This window comes from Microcaecilia unicolor, chromosome 1, assembly GCF_901765095.1.
Source record: "Microcaecilia unicolor chromosome 1, aMicUni1.1, whole genome shotgun sequence".
In the NCBI taxonomy this organism is placed as follows: domain Eukaryota; kingdom Metazoa; phylum Chordata; class Amphibia; order Gymnophiona; family Siphonopidae; genus Microcaecilia; species Microcaecilia unicolor.
The window spans coordinates 673649567-673674211 of record NC_044031.1 but is presented as its reverse complement, the minus strand read 5'-3'; the positions used below and the strand labels follow the sequence as shown (position 1 = coordinate 673674211).

General features: G+C 41.7%; 1 protein-coding gene across 2 annotated transcripts in view; it reads left to right on the top strand.

Moving 5' to 3' along the window:
- The window catches only part of ARID3B (AT-rich interaction domain 3B), a 237685-nt gene that overhangs the window by 100419 nt on the left and 112621 nt on the right, over positions 1-24645 (top strand). For both annotated transcript variants that reach the window (XM_030187552.1, XM_030187545.1), the window contains exons 3-4: positions 19771-19842; positions 20216-20288. In XM_030187552.1, coding sequence (XP_030043412.1) covers positions 19771-19842; positions 20216-20288 — 145 coding nt within the window. The remainder of the gene's footprint in view (positions 1-19770; positions 19843-20215; positions 20289-24645) is intronic.

The window sequence follows — 24645 nt, the reverse complement described above, 5'->3', positions numbered from 1 at the left end:
GCATTTCCAGTTCCGGGCCTTGCCTTTTGGCCTCGCCACAGCACCCCCGCACCTTTTCGAAGGTTATGGTGGTAGTAGCTGCCTTTCTAAGGCGAGAGGGTATTCGGGTTCACCCGTACCTGGACGACTGGCTCATTCGAGCAAACTCTGCTGCAGAGAGTCAGCATGTAACAGCCAGAGTGGTCTCAGTACTTCAATCTCTGGACTGGGTAGTCAATTTGGCCAAAAGTCACCTGGCCCCCTCGCAGTCTCTAGAATATTTGGGGGCCAGGTTCGACACAGCCTCGGGGTATGTGTACCTACCCGAGCAAAGGTGGTGCAAGCTTCAGAATCAGGTCCGTCTGCTCCTTAGGATGCCCCGCCCGCGAGCTTGGGACATTGTCCAGCTGCTTGGATCGATGACGGCCACCTTGGAACTGGTGCCCTGGGCGAGAGCGCACCTGAGACCTCTACAGTATGCTCTACTCCAAAGATGGCCTCCAGTATCTCAGGATTATCAATGCAGACTCTCTTGGCTCCCTTCGGCCCGACTCAGTATGGAGTGGTGGCTCTCAGACAGCATGCTGCGGCGAGGAATGCCGCTGGTGCTCCCCGATTGGTGCCTAGTGGTGACAGATGCCAGCCTGAAAGGCTGGGGCGCACATTGCAAGGGGAAGCATGCCCAGGGTCTATGGACACCCGAGGAGTTGGAGTGGTCCATCAACCGCCTAGAGTTGAAAGCGGTGTTTCAGGCGTTTCTGGCTTTTCAAGTGACCCTGGAAGAATTGGCTGTCAGAGTGATGTGGGACAAAACGACAGCAGTGGCCTACATAAATTGACAAGGTGGCACTCAGTGCAGAGCTCTAGCTGCACAGGCCGAACAAATTTGCCACTGGGCCGAGCTGCATCTACAGTTTCTGTCGGCAGCTCACATTGCAGGTCAGAGCAACGTGCAAGCCGATTATCTAAGCAGGCATCAGATCGATCCAGCGGAGTGGGAACTTGCAGACGAAGTATTCCTGCAGATATGTGCCAAGTGGGGCAAGCCCATGATGGATCTAATGGCGACAAGCATCAATGCCAAAGTCCCGTGCTTTTTCAGCAGACGGAGAGATCCTCGCTCGGCGGGGTTGGATGCCTTGGCTCAACCCTGGCCTCCGGGCCTACTGTATGTGCTCCCTCCGTGGCCCTTGATAGGGCGAGTGCTCCTGCAGATTCGGCTGCATCCAGGAGAAGTGGTTCTCATCGCCCCGGATTGGCCCAGGAGGCCTTGGTATGCGGACCTCCGACAGATGCTCGTAGAGGATCCCCTTCAGTTTCCTCTGGTTCCCAACCTGTTGTCACAGGGTCCGGTGACCATGGAGGACGCCGGCCGATTTGGTCTTATGGCCTGGCGATTGAGAGCTCGCAATTGAGAGACAAAGGCTATTCCAATAAAGTAATTACCACTCTCCTGCAAGCCCGCAAGCGTTCCACTTCCGTGGCTTATGTCAGGATTTGGCGCCAGTTTGAAGTCTGGTGTGCTTCCAAAGAGATCACACCCCTGCGGGCTCCTGTTTCGCCGATTCTTGACTTTCTGCAGGATGGTGTACAAAAAGGCTTGGCCTATAATTCCCAGCGGGTGCAAGTGGCAGCGTTGGCCTCCCTGCGTGGCAAGGTTGAAGGTGTGTCTTTAGCTGCTCATCCAGATGTGGCACGGTTTCTTAGAGGGGTGCTTCGGCTCCGTCCTCCCGTGCGTGCACCTTGTCCAGCTTGGAACCTGGGGCTAGTGCTGAAAGCCCTTCAGGGTGCTCTCTTTGAACCGCTTCGGTGTGCTTCAGAGACAGATTTGACACTGAAGGCCATCTTTTTAGTGGCCATTACTTCGGCGAGACGGGTGTCAGAGCTCCAGGTGCTGTCCTGTAGAGACCCTTTTCTGCAATTTTCAGAGTCTGGGGTCACGGTTCGGACCGTGCCTTCCTTCTTGCCTAAGGTGGTTTCAGCGTTTCACCTAAACCAACCTATTTTATTGCCCTCCTTTGTCAAGGAGGAGTTTCCAGAATCTTTTGGGCAATTGCACCTGTTGGACGAGTGCAGGACTCTGCTGCAGTACCTGCGAGTTACTAACTCTTTCAGGACCTCTAATCATCTGTTTGTTTTGCTATCAGGTCCTCGCAGAGGGTCTCCAACGTCTAAAGCCACTATTGCCCGCTGGCTCAAAGAGTCTATCTTTTCAGCTTATTTGCTTGCCGGCCGGCCTCCGCCTAATGCCTTTAAGGCGCATTCCACTAGAGGAATTTCCTCTTCTTGGGCTGAAACTGGAGTACTCTCTCTTCAAGAGATTTGTAGTGCAGCAACATGGGCTTCTAAGCTCTTTTGCCCGACATTACAGGCTGGATGTGGCTGCCAGGAGGGACACACATTTTGGAGCGCAAGTGCTGGCGCGTGGTGTGGCTTGTTCCCACCCTATCTAGGGATTGCTTTAATACATCCCATCTGTAATGGCTGCATCTGCTTGATGACAAGGAAGGGAAAATTAGGTTCTTACCGTGATAATTTTCTTTCCTTTAGTCATAACAGATGCAGCCATGATCCCTCCCTGTCTGATTGCTGTCTGCTGTAAATCTATTTCAGGTTCTGTTCATGTTTCCTGTAGATTCCGTCCTTGGGAGAAAGTCGGAAAACAGTCTTCAGGATTCTTGTTCAATTAAAGGAGGATGACTTAATTCCCTCCAGTTTCATGTTTTGGAGGATGAGTTTATTCCCTCCGGGAGGATGAGTTTGTTCCCTCCAGTTATGTCTCAGTGGAGAATGAGTTTATGCCCTCCGGGAGGATGTTTCATTCCCTCCATTCTGAGTTAATGCCCTTTGTTGTAGGGCCATCGTTCGCTGTGAGGAAAGCTCATGTTATTCCCATTGCGGTTTGCCATACTGCTTTGGAAGCTTCAAATACTGAAGAGAGGCAGTGGAGCAAGCTGGTATGAGGCACTGAATAAAGTGTGCTCTCTATCTCCCTCTGCTGGTTGATGGACACAACCCATCTGTAATGGCTGCATCTGCTATGACTAAAGGAAAGAAAATTATCACGGTAAGAACCTAATTTTCCCTTCTCTCACCCCAAAGAAAATTCTGAAGCATTTTGTTCCAGAGCCTGAGTTCCTTGGGTGCCAGGATTATTGGTAAAGCTTGCAGGGGATCAAGCCACTTTGTCATAAATATCATCTTAATCACTTGTGCTCAACCTAACCAACATAAAGACAAGGCCCTCCATTTGTGGAGCTGGCATCCTGCTCCACCTGAAGGGGGTGATGTTTGCACTAATGTAAATGGAGAAAATGCCTTGAGATGATCAAGTGTTCCTAAATCTCACCTGCCCATCTGAGTAGGAAGGGTGAAGGTTTTGTTAAATGTGCACTTGGCATTTTGAAATGCCATCCACACAGCAGGTAAGAGTTCTTTAAAATTGTGTAAAGAAAACTGATTCTCATGGTGGTAAATGACACAGCCCTCAACTGCTTTATATTCTTGGAGGATCTGCCACACTAGAGGCTTTTTAAACTGTGCATTGTATATTGATCCTTCAGCAATTTTACCCTTGTGTGTTTGTGATTGTGTTCTCACTTTGCTGTTCTGGTGTGACCAAAGTTGTTCTACTGCTGTCATGAAAAGTGCTTACTACAGTTTGCGATGTTAAATAAAGGTTTAAATTTTTTATTTATAAATGTTTTCAAATTACATCACATCAGATACTTCCATGACAACAGAAAATCAGAAATATACTACTAGGAAAAATATAACAAGAAATAAATCAAAACCATTCATCCACAAAATTGTGATCCAAGAATCAGGAAAAATCAGGAAATCTTTAACCCTCCACTACCAGTGTTACATATAAAAGTGGCATTAAATATGAACTACAACATCATCTTTTTGCCTCAGAAATTCAATTAGTAGTTTGGGATTAAAAAAAAAAAGTACTCTGAGTGATTAGAAAAAAAGAAAAGGAAACTTAAATGAAAAGCTTGCGCCTACAGCAAAACTCTGGGGTGAAGAGCCAGAAAAGCTTGGCATCGCTTTTGCAAAAATCTAGAGAGACCAGGAAAAATATGAGCTATTGATCCTATAAACAGCTTATTATGTATCAAAAGTAAAGACACGGTATGTTGTTGTCCATCTGTAACACAAAAATTACATTAAGGTTGGTTCTTTGTGTAATAACATCTTGACATATACAGACTTACGACCTTTTAAAGTTAAATATTGTGCTCATACAATCGGTGAGAAATATTCAGCTGGTGCTGAGCATCTCCATGCAATATTTCTTGACCAAATCCACAGGTACCACTAATGGAGACCTGGGAAAGTTCAAAAGCTGTAAATTATTACATCTTAAAGTATTTTCAAGATATTCAATTTTCCTATACAGAAAGGAACTGTCTGTACTTAGTACTTGAGTAGTCTATTGTAAGTCCTCACCATCGTTTCCATTAGAATTCACTTTGGTTTCTCAAACTGTTGTGGAACAGAGGCAAGGTTCTCAGCAACGTCTCTGTAGCTGTTTCTCCACCACACTCCCAGGATGCTACTCTTTCTCTGTGGCTACATTTCCTGGCTGAAGGGGCACGGTCTGTAGGTCAGGGCTTGGTGAAACTCTTTCTTCACTGCTGCCCAGTGCCACATGTTCAGATAGGACAAAAGACTGAATGGATGTGGGTCCTGCAGACACCCAGAAACCTGTGAGGGTCGTCTGATGAAGTGAAGGTGGTAGACCAGCCTTTCCGGGAGCCTCCCAGGCTGCACCCTTTCTTTGACCCATCAGGAATTGGGAAGAACCACAAGGCAGAAAGATCCTTCAAGGGAACAGTGTCTGGCAATGGGTGCCTCTATGATGCCCTCTTGGATCCGACTCTCATATTTTTTAAATCCTTTTTTCTTTATTTGTGTGTTAATTTTACTGTATGTAATGATGTACCCTTGATGCAAGCCTCATAGCGTAGTTTTTTTTAGTTTTACCATTGTTTTGTTTTGTAAATTGTAGCTCTGAATTATAGAAGGGTTAGATGGTTTTATTTGGAAATTATATTGATTTATATATGTAATTTTTTAGTATTCTGTTTTCCAGTGGTTTGATATATTTTATTTTAGTTTATCTGTCGCTCCTGATAAGAGATCAGATAGACAAAACTGATTTATGAGAGGTTTAGAAAATGAAAGCTGCTGGAAATCTTTTCGCAGGTTCAATATGAATTTTTTATGGTTAACAATCCGAAACTTGGATTTACTTTCCTTGGTGAGTTAAGGTAGCTGAAAAGTAGAAAGCTTGTCAGAGCAGCTGGATGTTCCTGAAATTAGTAGAAAGCTATAATTTTATTTCTACTCTCGATAAACATGCAGCTGAATAATTCAGCATACAGACCATGTCTTCACATCCTTTTGTATAGATGGTTATTTGACTTTATGCAGAAAACAGCTGACATAACAGAACTGGCAATAATCTACATTGACATGTTTCTTTCATCTGTCAGTACTCACCATAAAATTGACTTCTCAGCAGGAATTATTGGTTCAAATTAAATCAACAGGTATTAGGGGCAGTCCACTGCCTTGCTATAAAAGGAACTTATGATATTGCCATGCCTTATGTTAACAGTAAGCTGTTACTAGCAAGTGACTTGAGGACTATTGTCCTCAGTGTGATTTTGACTATTAGCTCTACTTTTTTAATCTGCTGTTGGAATAGTCTGGGGAAAAGGCACTCAACAGGTAGCCTTGAGCAAGGAGATGGCCTGATATCTGATTCCTTCCTTTTATCTGCAACATGTTCTACTGATAAACAATATAATTTACAAGTGGAAAGAGCCTCTGGCCATCAGAAAAAGAAGTTTGTAGTTAGCTGCTCCCTCTGTACACACACACACACACACCACACACACACACACACACACACACTGCTGTAAGTTTCCTAGGGTGAATTTTGAAAGGCCCTTGTCAAATTAATATATTGTAACTGTCCATGTAGTGAAAGTAGACTGTTTCTACATCGTCTGACTTAGATTTTTTTTTTAGAGTACAAACCACAGAATTTAAAAACAATATGACCACATGAAGTGAGTTTCAATGTGTTTTTATTAACACTGGTATTGGCAGACAGCAGAGGCAGTGGTTAAGGAGAAAAACAAGAACAACATTGCCTCAAATACTAGAGTGCAAGACACCTATCAGCCATACCTGAATTTATGACTTGTCTAGAGCTTGAATTTGGAAAGGTGAATAATTTAAATCCAAAATTCGGTACCAATAAGTATTGCAGTATGTCTGCCTACATACCTCAGGTGAATTAATGTTCCCTGCTGGTGAGAACAGGTTAAATGCTACTGCCACTGCTGGCAAGCAAGAGAAGGGCAGTGAGAAACAACTCCCAAGTAAAGGAAGAGTGAAGAAGGGTGATGAGCTCCCAGAAAGCACCCCCCCCCCCCCCGGCCACTGACAGGAAGTAGAGTGTCAAACCCAGGCTGTGGAGAAAACGTCATCTTGGAAGAGTAGGAGGAGATATGTTGAGGAGCTAGGCTGCAGCACTTGCCAACTCTCCTTGCCAAAGAGGAGCGGAGGAGGGTGCAGCACCAGAACCCCCTCTTCACTTCTGTCTCCCAGTTCTCCTTCTCACTGCTCCAAAGATAGGAGCTTCAGCAGTTGTCTTGGAGCCTGGGAGGACAAGAGAGAAGGTTGGTAGGAGGGTAGAGAGCTTTAGAAAAAGAGGACTGTACTTGAGTGGGTAGGGTTTGGAGAGAGAGTGAGCATCAGATTGGTTGGTTGATTTCGAGAGAGCTCTGATATCAAGGTCAATGTCAAGTGCCAGCGAGTTGCTAACTACTACTACTACTATTTAACATTTCTAGAGCGCTACAAAGTGTACGCAGTGCTGTACAAACACAGAAGAAAGACAGTCCCTGCTCAAAGAGCTTACAATCTAATAGACAAAAAGTAAAGCATTTAAATGTAAAGTATTTAAACAGTCAAGCACAAGAGAACAGTCACAGAAGGACCGAAGATGTTGAAGGGTGGTCAGTGTGATCAGGTGTAACTCTGGTTGGAGTAGTGGGAGAAGGTGATAGAAGAATAGAAATAGGTGTACCTGGGTGAGGTAAAAGTAATGATTGGGTTGATAGGGAGGTTATATAAGACATGTTACTCTAGGGGTGGGTGGGACTAAGTCTAAAGCAGGAGAAGGTATTCTCTGAAGCCTATCTGTGAGATGGAAAATGCTCTCTGAAGCTGCTGCTATAAGCTGTTAGTTTTCTCTCCCTGAAAGAGATACAAGCCATAACAAGTTGCTAACATGGAAGCATATTTCTTGTTGATCACCCTTAAAAGTAAGGAAAAGCAATTCTTATCTGCCTAACTAATAATTTGATCTCTTCTCCAAGAAGTTGTTAAAACCTTTATAAACTCATCTGTACTAGAAGCCCCAGTCATAACTTTGAGCAGTAAATTCTACAGCTTAATGGTGCGTTGCCTGAAAAAATACTTTTATTTGTTCTGCTACCAGTTAGGAATGTCCCTGCATCCTAATTTTGTCTGAAAAGGGGTAGACGACCTTTCGCAAGCCTTCTCTGGAGTAGCCCCCACACTCTGGAATGCACTCCCTCAAAAGGCTTTGCTTAATACAAAGCTATCTCTAATTCAGGAAGCAGGTGAAAGCTTGGCTTTTCAACCAGGCCTTTAACGGAAGACGTAAGTGACACCAACTGCACATACTATAGCAATGTTTATCCACTCCTTCCCAAGCTAAGTTAATGTTCAAGCACCTTTCTGACCTTATTTGCAACTTTCTTTAAATTAGTCCCTTATTTTCTTACGCCTGTTACTCTATTTTATCTATATGTTCCATCTTTGCTTACACCCTGTGCTGTCTGGTTTTTTTTTGTTACATTTATACCCCGCGCTTTCCCACTCATAGCAGGTTCAATGCGGCTTACATATTATATACAGGTACTTATTTGTACCTGGGGCAATGGAGGGTTAAGTGACTTGCCCAGAGTCACAAGGAGCTGCCCGTGCCTGCATTGGGAATCGAACCCAGTTTTATTGCATATTCTGTTGACATTGTAATGTAGCATACTATGCTGTACTTCCTAGGGCCCATTTCCTCAGCAATGAAACGGGCCCTAGGAAGGCTGTGATGTAAGCTTTTATTTCCTCTCTCCCCTACCCTGCCCTTCCCTCCATGTCCAGCGATTCTTCCCTTCCCTCCCATCCCATCCCCTCCATGTCCAGCAATTCTTCTCTTCCCTGCTCTCCCATCCGTGTCCCGCGATTCTCTCCTTTACTGTCCTCCCATCCATGTCCATCAATTCTCCTCTGCCCTGCCCTTCCCTTCCCCTCCCTCCCTCCCCTCGATGTCCCACGATTCTATCCTCCCCTCGATTTGTACCTGAACGTTCTCTGGCTGGCTGGCGCTGGCTTCCATTCTGTTCCTAACATCCCTCCTGATGTCAGCTCGCCTCCAGTGTTCCCTTCCCTCTCACTGTTCCGCCCTCTGACATCATTACGTCTTGACACGAGGGCGGGAAAGTGAGGGGGAATGGAACGCCGGAGGCTGGCTGATGTCAGGAGATGTTACGAACCCAGCCAGCCATGGAACGTTGGAGGTGCAAATTATTATATAGGATTTCTACTGCTGTTAGTTGTCTGTTGCTTATGTTTGACTTATTCTTGCTGTACACTGCCTTGAGTGAATTCCTTTAAAAAGGTGGTAAATAAATCCTAATAAATAATAAACACAATTTTATAATAAATGCCCCATTTCAATCATCTCTTCTGCAAGCTGAATAGCTCTTACCAGTTAAGTCATTCTTCATAAGGCAACCGCTCTGTCCCCTCTATCACTTTTTTGTTGTCTTGCTCTATAACTTTTCTAGTTCTGCTATATGTTTTTAGAGATGGGTTGACTAAACTGTAAATTATTCAAGATGGCTTTTAATCTTTTCTTTCTTGTATTATTGTAGTTCCTTTCTTTTCTTTTTCTCATAATTTTGTAAACTGCTTTTGATAGTTTTCTCTTAAGCGGTGTATTAAGTCTGGAATAAACTTGAAACTTACAACATAGATTGATACAGAGGCATTAAGATGTTAGTTTTATGCTCCTTTCTCAAATATTCTAGGTTTTCAGGTTTATTAGACATTTAATATCCCACCCATTTCAATGAAATTCAGAGAGGCTTATGGTCTAATTAGATAGAATAGGTAAAGAGAGCTGTTTAGGTCTGACATATATAAGAGGTCATCGTCTTGACACAAAGAGATCTTATTTTCTATCTTCCCCACAACAGTTCTGTGGTTGCCCTGTGTGTTTCTGACAAAGTACCTTGTGAAAGTCTCCTGAGGAAATTAGAAACTCATGGGATAGGCGGTAATGTCTTATTGTGGATTAAAAACTGGTTGAAAGGTGAAAAAACAGAGTAGGGTTAAATGGTCAGTGTTTTCAATGGAGAAGAGTAGATAGTGGGGTTCCCCAGGGGTCTGTGCTGGTACTGCTGTTTTTTCACATATTTATAAATGATCTAGAGATGGCAGTAACTAGTGAGGTAATTAAATTTGCTGAGAACACAAAATTATTCAAAGTTGTTAAATCATAAGAAATTTGTGAAAAATTGCAAAAGGACCTTATGAGACTGGGGGACTGGGCATCCAAATGATTGGTGACATTTAATGTGAACAAGTGCACAGTGATGCATGTGGGAAAGAGGAACCTAAAGTGATGCAGGGTTCCACATTAGGAGTTACCACCCAGGAAAAGGATCTAGATGTCATTGTTGGCTTCCAGTGAACCAGAGGATTCAATTTAAGTTTCTAACCTTGACCCACAAAACCCTTTATGCCAGTGTCCCAGAATATTTAGCCAGATTGACCATACTATATTCTCCTGCTCGTGTACTCCATTCTACAGGCTTATCTTACCCAACCCATTCCAAGCGTATTGGGAATCTACTTGAAAGGGTGCATTTTATTTTTTGGCCCCTTTCCTATGGAATAATCTTTCTCTCTTCCTAAGATCTGAATGATCTTATACATCTTTTTTTTTCTTTAGCTTTTGAGTGATTTTTCTAATTTATGGAGTGTTTTTTTGCTGTCGGCTAGCATGTTTGGCAAAATGGTGTGGAATGGCTATGGTGAGTGATGGCTTCTATCCTATATTTTAATGGAATTCTCCCTTGCTTTGTTTTGCTGGCTCTTTAGATTGTGCATCATTTTGATTTGCTTTGCAGCAAAAACAATTTTATCAAATCGCAATAAACATACTTTGAAACCCTCTGCACAGTGTGAAGCGACATCTAAGAAAGCAGATAGAATGTAGGGGATTATTAGGAAAGGAATGGAAAATAAAAATGAGAATGTTGTGATGCCTTTGTATCGCTCCATGGTGCGACCTCACCTCAAATACTTTGTGCAATTCTGTTTTCATCTCAAAAAAGTTATAGTGGAATTAGAAAAGGTACAGAGAAGGCAACGAAAATGATAAAGGGGATGGGATGACTTCCCTAGGAGGAAAGGCTGATGTGGTGTGTAATCCTGTCCCTTGCCCCTGGGGAGGGGAAAACACTTCAGCCCTAGAGGCTGGAATAAGAGAGACAATCAGACTTAGATATAGGCACAACCAGTACAAATCTTTATTGGTATCTCACTAAGCCAATACAAAATAATTATTCTCTCTGGAGCAGGTTGTCACCCAGTAGGCAGACGCACAGACTGAATAACAAAACTGCTGAGCAAAACTTTCCTAGCCATCACAATATACTGTTGAGAGTTTCGTTTCTCCTAAATCATGTGATTTCTCCTAAACTAACTTATGATCATATATGGATTTTCCTGTTTCCTTCCATCACACAATATAGTAATATACAAAAATGGCAATTTCCTGTATTCTACCATCCTCTCCTACTTGTGTTCACATGCATACTTTGTGGCAATTGGCTAATTCCTTATCAGTAGCGCATGCTCACAGTGTGTAAAAACCATATAGCATATAAGTAGTATGAAACACCCGGTGTCCTTCCTCTCTGAACACGTATTTCCGTTGGAACATCTTGGAGTCTGCAGAGTCCTCAGTCTCTCATCACCACCAAGGTTATATCCATGTGTATCTGCCATATATGGGCCGCATAGTCTCAGTTCCTCCTAAGTGTCACCTTGACATGTAACATGTACTTTCCATTTACTGAGAAAGCACTGTAGCTTACATGCAGGAATTCTAATAACAGCAAGACAAGGAATACTGAGGGCCATCAGAGCCATATTACAGGTCTAGTATAGGAAGGAATATACAGTGGCTAGGGCTCTTCAGTTTCAGATATGATAGAGGTCTATAAAGTACTGAAGGGCCCATTTACAAAGCAACGGTATGCCCAACACAGGTTTACCGCACACTAATCTGGAGCTACCACTGGCCCAACACGGGCACCAGTGATAGTTCCTGTGCCCGCCATTTCCCGCACTGGGGAAAATAGGTCTTTATTTTTTAGCAGGTGCTAACTTGGCGGTAATCGGGCAGTACCGTGTGCTACCCAGTTACCACCAGGTTAGCGCAGGAACCCTTACTGCCACCTCAGTGGGTTGCAGTAAGTGCTCCCTCTCGCTATTTTCAGCCTTTTTTACCCACTGCGTTAAAAAGGGCCGTGGCACATGGCAAAAAGGTACCCCGCTGCTAGCACAGGGCCCTTTTTATTTTATTTATTATTTATTTTAGAACATTTATACCCCGCTCTTTGCCACTGAAAGCAGCTTGGTAAAAGGACCCCTGAGTGCAGTGGAACGGTAGACGTGTATTGCTTGTTTACTCTCCAGTTATCCCTGGGACAACAAAGGAGGCACGCAATGAAGCTACTAAGTAGTAAATTTAAAACAAACCAGAGAAAATATTTCTTTACTTAGCATGTAATTAAACTCTGGAATTCATTGCAAGAGAACATGGTAAAAGGCGATAGCTTAGTAGGGTTTAAAAAAAAGTTTGGATAACTTCCTAAAAGAAAAGTCCATAAGCCATTATTAAGATGGACTTGGGAAAATCCACTGTTTTACTGTTCTGGGATCTTGCCAGGTACTTGTGACCTGGATTGGCCACTGTTGGAAATAGGGTACTGGGGTTAATGGACCTTCGGTCTGGCCCAGTATAGCAACACTTATGTTCTTATGATATCATATGTAAAGGGTTCAATATTAAATGCAAAAGCAAGGTGAAAGGGAGCACAATAGCCTTAAGGTACCCTTTTTGATTTTAAACATTTTAAATTCCATGCCGCTTGCTTAGATTCTTGGTGTTAAACTACTGTAAATGGTCTGAAGCTATACACAAACTCTCTAGAGAATACTAGTCTGAAAGAAGGTAGTGCCAATGGATTATGTCCAAGCTTTTTTTTTTCTGTATCCAGTGAAGAAGTGACTTCATAACCTTGGTGTTCAAGGAAGACTGTCTGTACAGTCGCTGGTCTCCACATATGGTCAGCTCCTCTATTTTTAGGGATAAAACATTTGCAAAAATATTGTAGAATTTTGGGAACTGCATTCAGTAAAGAGATCAAGGGCCAGATGCACTAAACTTAACGAGCCAGCAACGTGGTTTTTAAACTGGTTCTAGCCAGTTTAACGCGCAAGTAGTAAACTGGGACATGCAGAAAAGGGTTCTCCGAGCCATTTTCCTGTCACGGTAGCAGCTAACGAAAACGGAATGCAGATGAGCAAATTAGTATTATAATGTGTAAAAATCGTATTACAATGAGATGCACTACCGTTTTCCGATCCCCTCACCATGGAAAACCTAACGGGAGGTCTGCACCTCTCATTGGGGCTGCTGTGAGGGAATCGGAAGGAAAAGAAATTCTTGCAGAGCTGAACTCGTCAGGGACGTCCTTCTAAAGTGCCTAACATAGACGTCCTTCGCTCACAGAAACAAAAAAGGACGTCCCTGACGAGCATTTGGACGTTTGCGGCTTAAGTGAAGGGCTACTACTCTGCCTTCTCTCTGCAAAACACGAGAAGCAGCGATCAGACGGGCTATGAGGATGCTCTCTCTTCCTGCGCTGCTTATTTGTCTTGGCCACTGGAATTCTGGGTAGTTTGGAGGGTTTGTGTGCCTCGGATTCTGCTGTCCCCACACAGGGTGGTATAGCAGGGTCTCTTCGGCTGCTGTTTTCCTTCTGAGGAGCATGGGGAAGAGGCTGGAAGGACGACAATCTGGAAAAAAAAAATATCCAAGTGCTCATCAGGGATGTCCTTCTAAAGTGCCTAATATGGATGTCTTTCACGCACAAAAACAAAAAAGGACGTCCCTGTCGTGCACTTGGACGTTTGCAGCTTTCTCCATACAAGTGAAGGGCTTTGTAGCACTATAGAAGTGATAAGTAGTAGTAGTAGTAGTAGTACTACTAATTTTAATCATTGCCCATGGCCTCTCAGCCAATCACAGGGCATTTAGCTGACACCAGTGACAGCTAAGCGCGCTGCGATTGGCTGAGAGAGACCTGGAGGAGGGGCATAATCGAAAGAGTGAATGAGCAAGTGAGGGAACATTTTTCAGGGTTTGATGGCATGGTTGTTCATGTTCTGACTTGCACAATACATTAGCAACTGCCAGGTTTCTCTGGATTTGTTTACAGAAAAACATTCAGTTTCCTGTAACTGCTCAGAATGCTTAATTAGAAAAACAGGGTATTTTGGTCACCGGAGGATTAACCCCTGTCCTTTCCATTGTGGGGTTTGAAGTACTAGAAAATCTTTGGGGAACTGACAGATGGGTAAAGAAAATCCAGTTTTCTGTATTAAAAATCTGTAATATCCACTGGAAAGTTTTGGTAAGTCTTCTTTGCTTTTATCTTCAATTACTGCTCGTCAGGGACGTCTTTTTTTTTTTTTTTTTTTGGTGAAGGACATCCATAAAGGACGTCCTTGCCATGTGCAGAGCAGCCAGCATAACGCTTGGCTGCTGTGCGCATGCTCAGCTGGCCGACTGGCTTGGAAGGAAATCCCATGCAAATGAGCTAGCAGCAACCAGCTCATTTGCATGCGATTTCCTTGATGCATTCCTGTTGCTTACCGATTCGCTAAGGAATCGGTAAGGGAAGGGCTTTAACGATTTTTTTTTAGTGCATCTTCCCCTAAGTGGTGTGGTAGTGAAGAGATTGAGTTAAAGGAAACGTACCCTCCATATTGTTTTAAATGCTCACATTCATTCTCCTACCAGCCTTATCCTACCTCATCTTGGGGTCATTTTACTAGCAGCAATGCTAGTAGATTGATTAATTGCTTGCATTAGGCTAGATGATCTACATATTTAAAAGCTTTGTAAAATTCTGCTGCATATATATGCCTGGATCTGTGCTCATGTTTGATAAAGAGGTTTTTACTTCAAGCAGATATTCTAAGGTTATGAGGTCTATAACTATATGGCTTGTCTATCCAAATGATGCATTCAGCTTGAAGACCTTTCCCTATCTAATATCCTTTGTTCTCTTCCTTATAAGATTTGCCGTAGAATTTTGTAAGTTTCTCTCTCTTTGAAATCTCATGTTCTAATCAATCTATTTTTTTAAGTGTTGCTAAAACATCAATTATTGTATTCATAGATGTAAAGATGTAAAGCTATTCACTTTTAAATCATTTTTATAGAGTTCTTTTTCATTTTAGAGTTGGATTTTTATGTGAACTGCTTTGATTTGTATATGCAACTAAGGTGTTATATCAAAACCTAATAAATGGTAAACAATAAATCCAAGAGGATTATCATGTGGTGGTATATATTTTTTTTTTAAGTGAAGGGAAAAAAGAAGATGCAATAGATTAAATTTAGCAAATGTTTGCAGCCATTGATTCTACTTTTTAAAAGGAAAAATGAAACAGTATTCTTTACTTGATTAAAATAGTATTTATTGATACCTGTGGAAGTGTATTTTCAAAGCACTTAGACTTACAAAGTTACATAGTTTAAGAGCCCGGAAGTCACTTCATCATCCCAAGCTATAGTGTTGTATGCAATTTCAGAAAACATTTGATTTGTATCAGATAAGTTCTTTATTTAAAAAAAATCCCATTTATGCAAAAAGTTTTCCTTTGCAATAAAGGCATCTAAAGACTACTTATCAAGCATTATTAGTTCCTTCATTTTAAAAGTTTAAGTGTCACTTAGCCATCTATCCCCCCTTCAATCCGTTCAGAACTCTGCTGCACATCTTATATTCCGCCTGAACCGATATACTCATATCACCCCTTTCCTCAGGTCACTTCACTGGCTTCCAATCAGATACCGCTTACACATATAAAAGGGTATTCCTTATCCTCCTGCTAGATCAGTCCAGACTAATGGGTTGTGTTCCTCCATCTGGCAGATGGAGGCAGAGAACACTGAGTTTTGGTGCAGTCCTGGTTTGATGTCTGGAATAGTGCAGTGTTTCTGAGAGGTCTTGCTTCCTGTGTCTAGGGTCCAAGGCCCATGTCCTGGATTGGTCAGTATCGCAGAATTCACTCTCACGGTTGGTGTATGGACTTTTGCCTGATTGTGAATGTAGATCCAGGCCAGTACTAAATTACAGGCCTTCTCTGGTGGGCTTTGTAGTCGAGGAATGAAAGTCATGGATTCCCTGCCAAGATGGGACTTTATAAGTTGAGGTAACCACCTTGGTGGCCCTTCCACTTTTGTCCATTTTGGGCTTGCCCTCCCTCTGCTGTCCAGTATCTGGTCATGGTCCCTTTGTCCTCCCCCTTCCCTCCTAGAAGTGGAGGGTCCAGTAAGGCGGCTTGCCCAACTTACTGCGCCTTCTCTTTGTAGGGATTCCAGGGAAGAGCTTCACCAAAGGTAGTTGGAGCCTAGTGGCAAGAGCTTCAACCTTGCAGTTCAGGAGTCTCTTGCAGCCAGCTTATTTCAGTCAGGGCTGTGGTTCTAGCTGGGTGTGAGGGGGGAAGCTTTGGAACAGACCCAAGGAAGAGGAGGTGCATGGGGGGGATGGGGGGGAGGTGATAGCAGCCATGCAGCCAGACCATGCTGGAGCATGGCAGGCACGATGGCACCAGTGGTGAGCACAGGATGTCTTAGGCAGCAGGCTAATTTTGCCCTGCCTGTGATAGAGAGGTGGTGGGACATTTGACAGCAGCAAAAATCAGCATTTTGGAAGGTGGCTCAGGCACAGAAGGATGCCCCTAGTAGTTACTGCTAAACTACTGCTCAGAATCATGGGGGCCATTTTAAATCCCAGCACATTCCCAGGTGGGAGCAGAAGAGGACTGCTCCTGTCTGGGACCACTGGAACTCCAATGAAGACCCCCGAATAGATCCTGGGAGGGGGTTAGGATGTGTACTGGGAGGTACATATGCACAGGGGTAGGATTTTAACCCAGGGTATTGCGGTACTACTCTTTGAGATGGCAGTAAGTGCAGCTGCACTGTCAGCAATCATGACAGCTAGCGAGATGAACTGCCTGTTCGCTGTCAAGGCAGGCTACTCTTTTGCACTGCCTCCATCATGCCCATGACCCATCCATTCCCACATTAAATAGCTAGTGCAGATTTTGTACTGTGGTGTTTATACTTGGCTGTTTTCACATGCGTTAAGACATGCAGTAAAACCCTGCTAGCTGTTTAATGCAGCATAATAAAAGGGTCCCTGAAAGTTGATTTTGATCCGTATCAGAGAGCTTGGCTGTATAAAAACAAGGCTTTGCGTGTAAGGTGCACCAAACCTGCTTTTCGCACTGTTAAGTAAAAATGACAGTCTAGCAAAGACAGAATTGATAGATGTGGAGCAGAATTTTGGTAAGGACATCCAAGTCAGTACTTCAGATGTGGATGTCTGTCTAATGTATTTTAGAACAGCATCTGCTGACATATATATAGTCTGTTCTAAAATACATGAGAAATAGATGTCAGGTGCTGACTATATCAAGCATGAACATCCATTTTATAAACTGAAACGTCCAAACTATAAACGGGGAAAAACAAGGCAAATGGACAACTTTATGGCAGCATAGGAACGCCCATACTACAAAATGGCTACACAGATGTCCATATGGAGCAGTGCAGCAGCCTGCTGAGAGCAAGGTCAGAGAACCAGAGGTTGCTAATTGAAGTCCCACCGTAACCTTTTGCAGTTTTTGTTTTTGTTTTTGTTGTGTTTTTTTTTTCTTTTTAAATTGTGACTGCTGCATTTGAGGTTGGACAAACACTCCAGTGGGCAAAGAAAATAGGAGAATAAATGAAATAAAAAATCACTGAAATGAAAAACAATACTACTACTACTTAGCATTTCTATAGCGCTACTAGGGTTACGCAGCGCTGTACAAGTTTAACAAGGGGAAGGACAGTCCCTGCTCAAGAGAGCTTACAATCTAAAGGTAACAAACTATGTAGTCAGTGTAGGTATCATGAATGGGGAAGGTGGTTAGGCGCCAAAAGCAAGGGAGAAGAGATGGGCTTTGAGTAAGGACTTGAAAATGGGCAGGGAGGGCGCATGGTGTATGGGCTCGGGAAGTCTGTTCCAGGCATAAGGTGATGCGAGGCAGAACGGGCGGAGTCTGGAGTTAGCGGTGGTGGAGAAGGGTACAGATAGGAGTGATTTGCCCTGAGAGCGGAGGTTACGGGTGGGAACATAGGGGGATAGGAGGGTAGAGAGGTAATGGGGGGCTGCAGATTGAGTGCATTTGAAGGTCAGTAAGAGAAGCTTGAACTGTATACGGTAGCGGATCGGGAGCCAGTGAAGCTACTTGAGGAGAGGGGTGATATGAGAGTATCGGTTCACACGGTGGATAAGACGTGCGGCGGAATTTTGGACAGATTGAAGGGGGGATAGGTGGCTAAGCGGGAGACCAGCGAGGAGAATGTTGCAATAGTCAAGACGAGAGGTAACGAGTGAGTGGACGAGGGTTCGGGTGGTCTGTTCAGAGAGGAATGGGCGAATTTTGCTAATATTATAGAGGAAGAAGTGACAGGTCTTAGCTATCTGCTGGATATGGGCAGAGAATAATACTGCCAGAGACAAAATTCTCTCTTAGTGCATTGGTGAAATAAAATGCTGAAATTGGAGGGCATGGAAAACACACTGATTTTCTGAATAAACTTGTCTGTAGAACTTATCAGTGGAGCGAGAAGAAAAGTGGGAACAAAGACCACGGGTTCCAGAGACTGGAGCACACAATATCATAAATTAAAACAAGGTATTTATGATATTTCTCCTGGTAAAGTCTTCAGACCTCTTACTAGTTGAGTTTGGGGTGTTTTTCCTACTCATGAGGGCAGTACTCAGTGTGGCTGAGTCCCTTCCGCCCCACCGCCTCCTGAGGTACTGCAGTCTTCACTTCAGTTATAGACCATTGTTTTTACCTTTCTTCTCAGCAGGGTTAGTCTCTATGAGGCTGTATTTAGCTTCCTCCACCTATCTATATTTGAGGTTCTTCCTCTCCTAGAACCAGTGTTGCTTGGCCTTTGTTTTTTATTTTTGCCTGTATTCATTTAACACTGTTTCATCGATCAGTTCTCTGACATTATCCTCTATATGATTGGCTGATTAAGCCTTGGATGTGTGATGTCCTTTCTTTCACAGTCATGTATGTCACTCAGTTGTCATTTTCAAATAGCTTCTAATCCTTCCTGATCTGCTTTTTCCATTGGAAGATGAATTATTTTATTTTTGGAACTTTGGTTCTATCTTGGCCTATCAGGATTGGCTGGCCCTCGCTAGTTCCTCTTCCATTCTGATATTTTTCCTCAGAATTTTATCTGACACCTTTGGTTCAGAGAGCAAATTTCTAGTCTTCGGTTTGTTCTGTCCCTTATCATTCACTTCTTCCACCCTATTTGGAGTACTGCTTTGCTACGTTCCATTAGTGTGGATTCATCTGTTGGGATGACAAGGAAGGAAAAATTATGTCTTACCTAATAATTTTCTTTAGTCCCAACAGATGAGTCCAGATGCTCACCCTTCAAGATCCTTAGTGCTTGTTCATTTTATTTCTATTCTAAGTATTCTTTGTGGCTTCTTTGATTAAAGACTACCTTGTCATATCTTGGAAACTAATGTATTCATACTTTTATTTTCATTGTAAAGACTCCATTTCTATATCCTTCTGTTTCTTTTTCTCATAGTATTTTCTGGGTATGTTTTTTTTTTTTTTTTGTTACATTTGTACCCCGCGCTTTCCCACTCATGGCAGGCTCAATGCGGCTTACATGGGGCAATAGAGGGTTAAGTGACTTGCCCAGAGTCACAAGGAGCTGCCTGTGCCTGAAGTGGGAATCGAACTCAGTTCCTCAGTTCCCCAGGACCAAAGTCCACCACCCTAACCACTAGCATTGGTATATATTTGGATTCAGGTAGCTCTCTTCTTCTTTTCTTGTCACCTTCATGTGTATCCAGAGTGCCTTTAATTGTATCTGTGGATCACTTGACTGACATAACCCATTAGTCTGGACTCATCTGTTGGGACTAAAAGAGAGAATATTATCAGGTAAGATTCTCCTTATTGTGGATGGGATGCTAAATATGTCAGGGGAAACATGATGACAGACGGATGAATTTTTTTTCAGATTCATTCTTATTTGAAGACCATAGATGTGAATGTTCTGGAATGTATTCTTCTTTTATTCCAGGCGGAAGTTCTTGTTTCTGTTCAAAATTTATCTTTGTACACATAAACCTTCAAGAAAGGTGGAGTCCTGTGGCATAGAAAAGTTTTTGGTTTTTGAGTAGAAAATATTAGTTCATATTTTTGCTACCTGATAGTTTTTGCAGAATTATTAATACCTACAAAAAATACTTTCTTTGCTTCTCTTTTCAGAACATAAATCTGCCGTGGAATGAGGATGCTGATGGAGGTCGAGGACGGGAAGCTTCTCGTGACTTTGCCAAGGTTTGACCTGATTGCTTTTGTTTACTTTTGTGGTGTTTTTCTTTTTGAAATTATTATTATTTTTGACAGAATTGGAGGTAGTACATGATTTTTTTTTATTTTAAAAACTCTGAATATTTTTAATAATGGATGTGTGTGTTAGAATGTGGATCTCAGCCTCTCCTAATGGCAGGCAAGACTACTCTAAGATTGGAGACAAAGGCAGATGGCAGGTATTTTGTTACCGTGAAAATGTTAACCCTTTTTTATTAGTCTTTTCATAGCATGAGACTCGGGGGCATTATGCCTTTGTGACTGTAGAGGTAAGACCTAGGTATTGTACCCTCTTCTGTATAACATTGCTATTCATTGGTTTCTTGTAATATTCCTCCAGCTTTATGAATTGGATAGTGACCCAAAACGGAAGGAGTTCCTGGATGATCTTTTCATCTTCATGCAGAAGAAAGGTGAGTGATTGTTTGTTCACTTCGAGTGGATAATTTGGATGTATAGTAGTTTTGATCCTGAACTTGCCATCCACATATCTAATTAAGTCAGGTGCCAAACCGATTGTTGGACTCCAGCACTACATTGCTTGATCCAGGTAAAGTTAGACTGGTGGGTAAACACTTGCAAATGAAACCATCATCTGAAGAAAGAAGTTCTGCTTATTCTTGAAAAATACTGTGTTGTGGTTGGTTACCACAAACCCTGAAGGACCAACATTATGAATACAGTGCCATTACCCAGTTAGTAACACCCTCACAAATAGAATTTTAGGAAAAGAAAGAACAATAATGAAAAGTGAGCAATTTTATTTCACAAAATGTAAACATATGCAGGGCAGTTCTCTAACAGTGCTACTATATATAAGTGCTTTGTGGACAGCTGATTGGAGCCTACTTTCCTTTACAGAATACAAGCATAACTGGGTATATACACATGTATGAGGTTAGGTTCATGCCAACCATAGAGCTAGTGTAAATGTTTGCACCAAGATACTGGAGATATACGCTTAACTTGTAGCATTCTATAACTTACATGTATAAACACAAGTGGACAAATAACCTGACTTCAAAATACCTTTTGGGAAGCATAAGCGCCCCTTAAAATCACAGGGCAGAAATCTTGGGATACTGCTAAACTCATCACTCATTCTGATCCCACAAATGCAAACCCCTTCAAAAATTCTCTCTCACACCTATGGCAGCTACAAAATCTCTCTCCATATATTACAAAGACGAGTCTGACCACAGTGGTTCATGCCATGATAACAACATGACCAGACTACTGTAATGCCCTGTATACTAGCCAAACCAAAAAGAGTTTTATCAGCTCCAACTAATTCAGAATGCGGCAGCATGACTGATAGAAGGCTGCAAGTGGCGTGATCATATCACACCTTTTCTGCTAAAACTACACCGGCTACCAGTACATTACAGGGCTAAATTTAAAACTGTGTGTTTGATTTTCAAAGTCCTCAGACCAAATGGGCCAGAGTACCTAAAGAATAAGTTAGCCCTTTACACACCTTTGAGACCTCTAAGGTCCTCTCAAGGATCATCATTATCTGTACCCTCGTCAAAAGAAATTGTATGATGTGATACCCGCCAGTGAGACTTCTAAGGAGTAGTCCCCACGCTCTGGAATTTACTCCCAAAGGGGCTACATATAAGTCAAGACTACCTCTAATTCAGGAAGCAGGTAAAAGCTTGGCTCTTCTCCCAAGCCTTTAATACATAGGGTGACTGACTATACACTCATTCTACACCCGGACTGGCTTGCTACACATGCCATAACTTTAATCAGTTCCTTATCTTTTGCTTAACTATACACAGAACTTGCTTTGAGTTTAGCTAACCATGTAATTATCCCAACTGACTCTACACCACACATTTTGTTCATCATATATCTGAACTTGGTCCTCAGCTATATGGTAAGCTGTATTGTAGAAAATCTTTAGCATCATATCTGTTAGTTGAATGTTCTAATACATGCTTATTAGGTGTATCATTAGTATTATTCTGACATTGTATTGTATCTCTGGTGTTTGAATTCCAGTGCTGTTGTGTGAATATTTTTGATACTGTTTCACAGTAGTTCTATTATTAGGTTTTTATTTTCAAGTTTATCTCATTTATTGTATGTGTGTTTATACGTGGTTATTTTACTATTGTTATGCTGTTAACAAAATTGTAAGTTTTATGTTAAACTGTACCTGCTGTACACCGCCTTAGGTGAATCTCTTCATAAAGGTGGTTAATAAAATCCCAATAAATAAATATGAGTCCCACTCAGACTCTGCCCATGTGCACTTCCACCTGTAAAGCACATGCTATGGAAGATGTGCACATATTTACAGAACAGTGCGTAGCTAGAGTTTTGGCATTTGCACACACATGTACCTATCTGCCAGTGTTCTGTTCATTTCTTTCTTTATTTTGACATTTGTACCCCACATTATCCCAAACATACTCAAGTTTATTGTGGCTTACAATAAGTAAAACGGCAGGCAAGGTTTACAATACTATAAAAAAAGTACCAAGTAAGAGCAGAGTAACACAAATAAGATACAAATGAGAACTAAATAATAAACCATTGATGGCCAGTTATAATCTAACACCCAAACAAAGTAAAAGCAGATCACATACAAAAAAACCCCCCAAGTAAATAAAAAAGAAATGGTTTATTAAACAGTTACCCGACGTGGCCACGTTTCGTCCTGGGGCAGCGTCAGGGGTAAAAGACCTACAAAATAAAAAATCAGAATATATATATATATATATATATATATATATATATATATATATAAGCGTCATATAAAATGTACAATGTTCCTTAAAACTTAAAAACATGAATAAATAATGGGTAACATTAAAACTAATACATTTGGCTCCTAAACCCATAAAATTATTACAAATCATAATGAAATCACTTTAATAAAAAGAGTAATCATAAATTAATAAAAACAGAAATTAAAAACCATGTGCATTACAAACTGATAACAGGAGGGCACATGGTGAAAACATATGTGAAAGCAAAAGCAGACAATTTAGTGTGCTGGGATGTCAAATATTATTTCATATAATGTAGATGTTAGTGTGCTCACATTGAGAGATAGACTTCTACATACCTAAGAGGGGTAAAAACACAGTATACCCCTAATAGTAAAAATCAAACCATCTGAAAAGTAAAATTCAAGGTAAGATGTCAACATATGTCATTGATTGGGTTATAACGTTTCATATTCATTTTATGCAAAGGAGTCCTTAAAAAACAAAGCTATTTAATTGCAAGCTTAAACTTTAAAAATGTCCAAGAGGTCAAAACATGCTCGGGGGCAAAACATGCTCTACAGCCAAAGTTATCTACCACAAGACTGTCTCAATTTTAGTAAGAACCTAACTATTCTTAACTGACTTGAATAATTGAACAGCAGAAGCTGATAAATATTTCTTCCACAGCTAACAGGAATAAACCCATTAGTATAGGATTAGCAGTATAGAATGTTTTGTACTTTTTTGGGATCTTGCCAGTTATTTGTGACCTGGATTGGCCACTGTTGGAAACAGGATGCTGGGCTTGATGGGCCTTTAGTCTTTCCCAGTATGGCAATACTTATGTACTTATGTAACCCTTCCAAAACATCTTAGTTCAGAGCGCATCCCTTATTATCTCTCTCTTAAACCACTGAATTTGGAAGAAAATTTTTCTGACTTACCTATTCCACTACTTCACACAAACAGATTCACTTGATTCAATGAACTGGCAGCATTAGTACATGCTAACTAATTGGTCCTTTATTTTTATTTTTGTTACATTTGTACCCCGCGCTTTCCCACTCATGGCAGGCTCAATGCGGCAGGCAATGGAGGGTTAAGTGACTTGCCCAGAGTCACGAGGAGCTGCCTGTGCCGGGAATCGAACTCAGTTCCTAAGTTCCCCAGGACCAAAGTCCACCACCCTAACCACTAGGCCACTCCTAGGCCAATCAGTACGTGCTATCTGATTGGTCCTTTATATACATGTCAGACAGTTCAAAGGTGAACCTAGAACCAATCATTATCCAGATTAAAAATTGAGTTTATAACAGTGCTGTGCCTTAGAAACTTCCACAATACTGTGGAAAACGGACTGAACCTTGGTCAAATAAAAAAATGAAGCTAAGGCAAATAAAACTAAATCAGAAATTGAAACGTTTAAAAAAAGAACCTTGACAAAATCATTTTCAAGACTAAAAATCCTGTGGCCGAGAAATATTATAATCCCAATCAAAATGCAAGTTATAGGAGACTTTTTACACATATACATTTATATATGTAAAAATATAAAATAATCCACAAATATATCTAAACTGAAAATATGTGTGATAAAAGACAGATATAACTTTATAAAAAATTTTTTATAAAAATACAGAAAGGTCACTCCCTTGGTTTAAACCAAATGGTTTAACAGTCTTAAACCTAAAAATAAACCTTTGTTCTGCCTGTAATAATAATCTATTCACATCTCCTCCTCTCCAGTGCGTGTCTATTCTTAAAAGAATTAAACATCTTAGTTGTTTAAAACATGTTTTTGTTCAAGCATGTGTGTCACTAACGGCTTATCTACTGTCCCTCTTTTGATAGCGTTTCTGTGCTCAATGTTGCGTTTATTAAACACTCTTATTGTCTTGCCAATATAGATCATTCCACATGGGCATAATATTGCATATACCACCTGTGCAGTTTTGCAGTTTGAATGCTGTTTTAGCTGAAATTTCCATGGTGGTGGAATTCGCAATCAAAAGAGCCAGGCTTTCCAGAGACTATGCCTCAGCACCTG